The sequence below is a fragment of the Strongylocentrotus purpuratus genome, unplaced genomic scaffold (assembly GCF_000002235.5).
Source record: "Strongylocentrotus purpuratus isolate Spur 01 unplaced genomic scaffold, Spur_5.0 spur5_scaffold_3, whole genome shotgun sequence".
Lineage (NCBI taxonomy): Eukaryota > Metazoa > Echinodermata > Echinoidea > Camarodonta > Strongylocentrotidae > Strongylocentrotus > Strongylocentrotus purpuratus.
In genome coordinates this window covers 9,280,459-9,289,239 of record NW_022145609.1, presented here as the reverse complement: position 1 = coordinate 9,289,239, position 8,781 = coordinate 9,280,459, and the positions used below count along the sequence as shown (strand labels likewise).

General features: G+C 36.0%; 1 protein-coding gene across 1 annotated transcript; it reads left to right on the top strand.

Moving 5' to 3' along the window:
* Positions 1-255: 255 nt before the first annotated feature.
* Positions 256-3,287, top strand: LOC105443279. The gene is made up of 4 exons (XM_011676280.2): positions 256-413; positions 1,308-1,439; positions 2,568-2,659; positions 3,007-3,287. Exons 1-4 carry the CDS (start codon positions 303-305, stop codon positions 3,014-3,016), a joined length of 345 nt encoding a protein of 114 aa, XP_011674582.1. The 5' UTR covers positions 256-302; the 3' UTR covers positions 3,017-3,287.
* The last annotated feature ends 5,494 nt before the right edge of the window (positions 3,288-8,781 follow it).

The following is an 8,781-nucleotide window of genomic DNA, read 5'->3' as shown; positions in this document are numbered from 1 at the left end:
ATAGATATTTGGAATCTATAGCCTCTAATTATCTTTTCAGCTACACGGAGGTTCTCCAATACCACTGTTATTATCATGAATATATATATAGGGCCTACTCCTTACTAGACTTTCCCGAGATTTAGACATCCCTTCACCCTAGATAACTGCCCCCTCCCTAAATAGGAAGCTCCGACGCCGACACCGGAGCTTCCTGGAGTTACCCCTCCCCAAACTCCGATCCCGTATTGTGTTTGTCTGTAATTTATTGTAAACACGCTTACCGTACGCAAAGCGAATGGAGATCGCTGTTCACAATTAAGATGAGGAACTTTGGCGTTTTTCTTTTCTTTTTGATGATATTTGTAGATATTTGCAGCTCAAAAATGATATTTCAATTCAATCGGTACCACTATAAAAAGAAGCCAAGATCGGTGAGTGTAAATTATCAATGAGAAACTGGTTTATTTCTAGAAAATGTTGACATCACCGTCCCAGATATTGCAATTTGTGTGTGGTTTTGTAGATTATGCTAGACTTAGTGAGTGTGACACCGTCGTGAGAGAGTGTGTGTGTGTGTAATTGGGTTTTTACAGACGTGTATCAATCAGATATGATTATTTACGTCTGGGGACCGACCTTTAACGTCACCATCCGAAAGACGTGACTCAGTTTCGAACCTGCGTCCTCGGCTGAATTAGTTTGTAACTTCCACTGTTAGCTGGATTACAGGCGCACGCCACAACGCCACAACGCCAGAGGGTAGACACTATTATAGGCTACAATATTATTTAATTAATATTCATGAGCTTACGTCTGGCTACCTAAACCATGTACACATGGTAACCGTTAGAGTTAGTGTTTGTTAGGGTTATAATCATGCAAACCCAACTTTAAGAACAGCGTAATTGAATGTTGGATGAAGTTGTCATGGTTGTGGGTTTGAATCTCAGTATTAATTCAGACTTTTTTGCCTTTATAAATGGTGAGGCAAAGCAATACATAATCAAAGTCTAAATGTCTGTGAGGTAGGCACAGCTAGCTAGACTCTTCGCGAACTTAGCTGCATGATATCGATCGGGCACTCGCACACATGCACGTTAGCTCATGAATTATATTTATAATCATAATGAACCAATTTTCATTGGAAGTTTTTATGTCAATTACATGATAGGCTTTGCATTTCCGTTATCTTTGTTTATATTTAGTTGACACCTATGCTCTACAATATGCATTCAAGAATGATATAGAAAGAAAAAAAGTATTGGGCTCTATCACTGAATAGTGCGTCAATGTCATTCGTAATGTTTTCTGATAATTTCTTTCAGGAAAACCTATTCAAACGTGACACAAGAATGTGTGAGAGTGAGTGCACTTCATTTGTTGGCCGAGATCGAACAAAATGTACTAGGAAATGCATCTCGTCAGAGTGCTACGAGGAGCTTTACAGCTGGGATGAGGTAAGAAAATCTGGGGAATGTAAGACAGATCTTAAAATTTGTCGCATCTCTAAATGGCAGCATATCCGTATAATATTGGGCGACTGTGAGGAAGAGTGTTTTAGGAAATGGGTCTTCGAAATCATACCTTGAAAGAGAGCTCAAAGTTATACATGTAATACACTAATATGATAATAATAATAATCTGGATTTATACAGCGCTTAATACGGAATACCTTCTCTATAAAGCACTTAACAGATATTATTACCCTGGTCATTGGATTCATTCACGCACAATGTACACTATCTCCACTCTCTTGGGGATGTTCCTACCATATGGTCACTGTGAGGGCATTGGCAATTACTAGCACAGATGCTTTTGTCATCCTACTGGGTCCCAATTTCTCTCTTGGGTATTGAGTGGCAAATGTAAATTAATGCCTTGCCAAAGAACATTAGTGCCATTAGGACCATGTCAGGGACCGAACCCAACCTAATTTTAATTTCAAGTCAAGTGCTTAAACCACTCGACTATGACACTTCTACTTATCTTATTTGCTCCTCTGCAACCATGAAGATGAATTATGTTCAGTATTAAAAGCTCTGTGAAGCTAAACATTAAAGAACATGGATAGTTGAATAATTCATTGAGGTCAGATTCATCTCTCCTGGATGCCCAACATTTCTTGAGATTTATCTTGAAGACGGGCTTTCTGTACTACATGGATAATTGATATTAACCATATTGTGCCACTCAGCTTACAAATATTTTTGTTTTACTTCCAAGAGTCAAATTATTATTCTCATTATGTGTTTCATAGACATGTTAGGCTCAAAGCACCATCTTTGAAACAATCTCCACAAACATATGTACTTGTTCCTGTTTCAGGACAGAAAATCTAGCTCTTTTTGGACTAAATACATTTACAGTGCGTCATTGACAAATCTTGGGCTGGATTTGCTGTCTATGGCATGGAATGGGTTAATAATACTGTCCATATGAATACAAAGTATTCTTGTGTCGTATCAGACAGGAGATATTGACCTGTTTATCAGGTTACCTGTCATAATCTGTCATTTTGTGTCAAGATATTTCCCTTTCTTTCAAAGTTGATATGTTTTTTTCTTCTATTTTCCCTATTTTCTTAGTTGGAGGAGGGTGAGGTGGACATAAGGGCATCATCTTTCAAAGGTTGTTGGATGAAGAAGGTCATAAATTACCGCTACAGCAAACACCACCTGTAAGTAAATACATGAGAAAATGTTTGATCAGTATCCTAAGTTGTATTTACGCCTTCCAGTTATGAGCAATTTTTTTGTCTTCCTTGAAGTGCTCTGCTATTTGCTGAAATATGTTAAACCTTGAATTTATGAGAACATGAAAAGATGATTGTAAGCCTTTGAATGAATAGTCGTTGAATTGGAACAACCAGGTTGGATCATAATTAAAGTATTGATATTTCTTTGACAAGTCCCTCAGATAGGACTCAAAGCTGTAGGCCTCTCTTCTATGTGAAATAACCCCAAACCTTTCACACTGCTAGTGCGATCCTCTATTCACAACATATTTTTGAATATCTTTTAACAGAACCAGTTGATTAACTGCACATGGTGGAGTTGTAGAGGCAGGACGTGACTCCTGAGACGGCCGAGGAAGATTTGAAGAGAGAGAGAATTGTGTCTGGATCCATCTGTGACCACATGGGAGTTCCATCTCATACAGTCGGCAAGGGAAGGAGAATTGAACAGGGTTGATCATGGATGAGTGAGGAGGATGAACAAGGTTGATCAAAGAACAGTGTCTTCAGTGATCTGACTTCTCAGACAAGTCGGTGAGGGCATATTCTTAGAGAGTATACTAGTAGAGGGTCAGAGAAAGATAGAAAGAGAGAGAGAGAGAGAAAAGAGAGAGAGAGAAGGAGAGAGAGGGAGAGGGAGAGGGAAAGAGAGAGAGGGAGGGAGATAGAGGAAAGAGGAAAGAGAGAGAGAGAGAGAGAGAGAAAGAGAGAGATGGACAGAGAGAGAGAAAGAGGGAGAGAGAGATAGAGAGAGAGAGAGATGGACAGAGAGAGAGAAAGAGGGAGAGAGAGATAGAGAGAGAGAGAGATGGACAGAGAGAGAGAAAGAGGGAGAGAGAGATAGAGAAAGAGAGAGATGGACACAGAGAGAGAAAGAGGGAGAGAGAGAAGGAGAGAGAGAGAGATGGACAGAGAGAGAGAAAGAGGGAGAGAGAGATAGAGAGAAGGGGAGGGGATGGGGGAGGGTGGAGGAGGAAGAGAAGATTGTGCAATATTATGGACTGACAAACAGCAGGACAAACTAACCAACAATTTGAAAGCCAATTGTCGAGATGGGACCTGCAAATATCAGATTCCTTTCGATATGACCCTTTTCACAAAGCCTTTTTTCAATGACAAATTACAAAAATCAGTGACAAATCTGCTGATAACCAATCAGAAGCAAGAATTTATTTCACTAGCTTATAACAAAAACTGTCATTTGTCACGGATTACAAGTTTTGTGAAATGGGGCCCAGGATTCCATTTGTGGGATGATTTATTATTATTATTATTATTAATTACTTTCCCCCTATGTGTACTGATTTAACATGTTTACTCATCACTTCCCCCTTTGTCACTTACATTCTTTATGTCTCTTTATGTATGTATTCCTTTGTATTCCATTATATTATATTTGCATTAAAACAAAAATGGAACATGGAAAATAATGAAATGAAATGAAATGAAATAATTATGAATGGTCCTATGGGACCGGCAATTTACACAAGGTTAGCACAAGCGTTTAATAACAAGTGGTGTTGAATCTAAATCAACATCGGAAACAAAGAGCCATGTCCGGGGAACATGTAGGCAACATAACAGTCATTAGACCTTGCATTGATGTACATGACTGACAAGGTTTATGCCTGAAAACTAAGACTGCAAGGCCAAAGGAAATGATAGATTTAAAACACTTGTGCTTTCACTTTTGTTTCCTTAGAAACATTTGTGTAAATAAAGAGCAATGAAAAAAGGTCAGACAGACCACATCTCTGCATTCTTTGATATATAGGGAAGTGAAATATGAATAATATTACAATGTGGTGAGGTTTTTTTTAATGGGAAATTAATTTATTGGTTTTTAGATAACAAAGAAGGATTATTCTCTAAGATTTACCCTCTATATTCCAACCATGATGCTTAATTAGCATTTGTGTGTGAAATTCTTCACGTTTGGTTGATTATAATTTACATTCTTCAGAAAATAGATACATGTATATAAATTTTAGGGCTTCTTTATTTTCTCAAAAAAGAAAAGGAAAATAAATTTGCTGAATTTCAGTAAGGTACTTGTAATCATGTGTATGGCATTGCTGAATAAAACTTGCTGAAGTGTTGCACAATTTCTTTTTGTTTTATTTGTTTTCCTTGCTGTTAATACCACAAAGGCATGATTTTGTTACATCCTTTGTTCCGTGAATAATAATCCAATATGGGATTTCCTTTTGGGGGGAAATCCACAAGAGATGGCATACATGTAGTAACATGCAATTTGAAAGTGAAATATAATTATGTACTAATTGAAACAGAATGATTCACATGTAATGCTATCAACCTTTACATGTACGTTGCCACTAACACTACAAAAATGAACCATTATTATGAGTGAAATTTTGTCTTATGATAATTTTAAATTATTTCTATTTCAATGATACAGTAATTGAGGCAACTGTTCATGAGATGGAACATAATAATTTAGGATTTAAAAAAAACAAAAAAAACATGATGGAACACATGCTTTTCTTTGTCCAAAGATATTATACAAAGCATGATTTTTTTTTGTTGATTTTTAAAAATATTTATTTATTTATTTATGTATATATATCTATTTATTTAAAAAGTTGGGGGGGGGGGGCTGATTTGAACTTCCTGCAGCACTGAAATGGTTATTGATTGCTTCAAAATCAAATAAGCGTGTATATGTCATTTTGAAAAACATTTCATGCTTTGAAATACATATTGTATGATTTTTAAGGGATTTTTGACTTCCATCTCGCTCTCATGCAAAATAATCTTCAATCCTTTCTTTTCTTCAAAATTGCTGAATGCCCAGTGTATCAAGAACCATCAAGTAAAGGGTTGTTTTACTTGTTGATTTAGCAAACATTTAGTTATATCGCACGAAGGTCAATTTTACCTTTGCTCAATCTTCTAGTATTTGCAATCTTTCATAGCTTTGATTACAGAAAAGCTTACAGAAGCCTTATGTGTAGTTGTATATTGCCCAATTAATTGCTTAATAATCAATGTTTTATCGTATAATGACCTCATTGTAAAGGCCAGTTAGAAAGACAAATAAATGTGGCATTGAATCCAATGTAGTGATATTTGTTCTTTGTATATTATTTGGATAATGTTTAAAAGATGATTAAAGTGGTCTTGTGGTTTTGGAATATTGACTTATTGACTCATTCAACATCAGTATGTTGCATAAAAGATTCATCTTGATAAATGTCTTGTTTGACTTAAATGTGATATGCCTTAAAAAAACACCAAGTCAGCTAGTCCGGTTACTTGAATGACTTTGGGGTTAGGCCGGTAAAGGTTGAATTGGGGGAGTAATATTGCAGCAGTATTATTATTTTTTGTCCACCAAGAAGAAAGCTAAAAAAAGACAATGAGCTCACTATAATGGCTCATGATAAACAGAGGGGGGGGGGGGGGGGGGAATTTCCTGGAAAATTATGAATTTTCAATTTGTAATTTTTTTTTTAGTCTACAGACATATATCTTTTACTCCCTTAAAATATGCCCCAAACCACGCAAACATTTAGCCTGTACTACTTGGAAGTCTCCGCCCCCCCCCCCCTTTTGGTAAAACATAGGCACAAAAGTATTTTGCATAAAGTTTGTGCACAATAGGTGTGCCAGAGCTTGCAAGTTCAAGGATTGGACTCTGGTATTATCTGTTGAGAGCCAGAAGGGTGTTAACTCTGTGTTGTAGAACATGCGTTAATGCCCTTCTGGCTCCAAACGGTCAATACGTAATGTGGGTCAATCCTTTCAGCGATCTGGAAAGAAAAACAACATGTAATGAAAGCAATCTGTCATGGCGGTGGAAACAAGTGGTAGTGATTTACCCAGAAACATAACAAATAACCCTCAAAAGTTTGCATGATTGAAGGGAATGTGAAGAGGATTAAGTCCCGAGTAAGGGATGTCCCAGACTAATTATGTCAACTTTCTCAGGGATTGAACAATGGATAAGAATGACTGTTAAGACAAAGATGTGAAATTAACAGCTACATAAAGGATGTTTATGGAACACTATCTTATGCTCTGTGTGTTTCCATCTTTCAAAGGAGGATCATAAATATTCATGAAAATCTTTAACAAAATCTGAATTGACAATTCATCCATCTCTATTCCATTGCAAGACAATGGGGAGGGGGGGGGGGGGGGTTTCGCATGTGTTTTCTTTCATATTTAAAAAAAAGAATTTGCTGGAAACTTTTTCAATCTATGAACTTTGATCCACTTCACCAAACTTTCTATAAGCCATGAAACTTCTTCAAAATATTTGTAAATCTATTTTAGAAACAATTGCAGAAAAGAAACGTGGTTTCCTTTCAAGAAACTTATGGATGGAGCAGTTACAATATACTTTAATAGGCTAAGTAATACAGTAGGGAAAAATACAAAGAAGTTGAAGCATTTGAGATTTAGAATGCAGCATTAGAGCTCTGAAATTAAAGATTAAAAAGGTGACTAACAGAAACTAACAATTGCTTTGCATAATGAAAAATGGAAGAAACAAAACCTCTTTTTCATTTAAACCCTCAAAAGCTATTGTGAAAAAGTATTTTAAATCTGAAATGATAGTTCATTGAACTTATTTCATGAAGTTAACTCTTTGAAGTCGGGAGGGGGGGGGGGGTATTAATTCCTTTACTTTTATATGTATATAACTTATTGGTAACCTTTTTCTTCATTGAACTCAATCCACTTATACAAACTTTTGAATCATGTTTTATTTATAAAAGGTAGATTCCAGGGTGAGAGGAAATGTTGGTTTATAGAAGCCTTCTATCCTTGTTCTTTGTGGCTCCTACCCATATCCTGTTATAACAATATAACCATATTTAGTTTGTCTTTAGTCACATGTACATCCTTTTGCTGATGTATATTCATTACATCAGTACCGGGACCCGGTTTCATAAAACATGTTTTCAATAACAAGTTACAATGGCCGTTATAAGCTACTGAAATCATGGCATTTGATTGGTTGAGAACTAATTTGTCTTAGATATTTTGTATTTGTTATTCATGACAAGTTTAATGAAACTGGGCCCATCCAGGTATTGTTTTTGTGCAGTTTCAGTACCTGTAACCTTCTAAAGCCAGAAGGGTGTTACTAAAATCTGTCTTTAAAGGGGAAGTCTACCCTGATGTTAAGCTGGTTTTAATGGAAGCAGAAAAATGAGTGGAACAAGTCTGCGAAAGATTGAGCAAAATCCTATTAAAATAAGTTATGAATATTTGACGTTGTGACAATTCAAACTAAAATTGGCAACTCTATGACATATCTTGAGAGGTTCCCTCCCATTTGCTCCGTACTAAAAAAAGTCCAGAAATTTCTGCAGGTGGGTTCCTAATCAATTCTGAAATGAAATACCTGTACATGTAGGGTTTTTCATTTTGAACGTGTGTTGCATTTTCCCTAAACAATTTTGTTTATCGTACATGCACCATAAATATAGTTATTGCAAATATATTTCTATACAACTCCTGTATGAAACAAATCTTTTCTTACATCAATAACTCTGAAAGATGAAAGTTTATGAAATTTCTATACAGAGCAAATTGGAGAGGATCAAAATATGTTAGTGTTGCCAATTTGTGTATCACTGATGACATATGATTGGAAATTCATAACTTTTCTACATTGGATATTGCTCAAGCTTTTACTAATTTTTTTTTCTTCTTGTTTTTCTGCTTTTAATTAATACCAGCTAATCATTAGGGAGGACTTCCCCTTTAACATATAGTAGTTGATGCCCTTCTGGCTCTTAACAGACAGAATATACTTGACTGCTTGTGTGTCTCCAGTTTTCAATATCCTACATGTGTCATGTGATTCTTTTGATTTTATTTTCTGTTTTGAACTGTATCAGGAATTTAACATTACAATGTTAGTTAATGGTTGGACACTGTTGGAAATGTACCATGTTGAAGAGGATTTCTTATGTGGATAGATATCTTCACATGATAATCTCAAGTACTCGTCAAACTATGCACATCTCTTCCGCACAGCTTCCTACCACGGTACATCAGATAAAAATAATAGACCAAAGAACACAAGT

What these genes read in the sequence shown, in the direction of transcription:
- LOC105443279 (XM_011676280.2), top strand. Translation starts at nt 303, where the DNA reads ATGAGGAACTTTGGCGTTTTTCTTTTCTTTTTGATGATATTTGTAGAT. An exon ending in ATAAAAAGAAGCCAAGATCG is followed by an intron (nt 414 to 1,307) that starts GTGAGTGTAAAT and finishes AATTTCTTTCAG; the next exon opens with GAAAACCTATTCAAACGTGA. An exon ending in AGCTTTACAGCTGGGATGAG is followed by an intron (nt 1,440 to 2,567) that starts GTAAGAAAATCT and finishes CTATTTTCTTAG; the next exon opens with TTGGAGGAGGGTGAGGTGGA.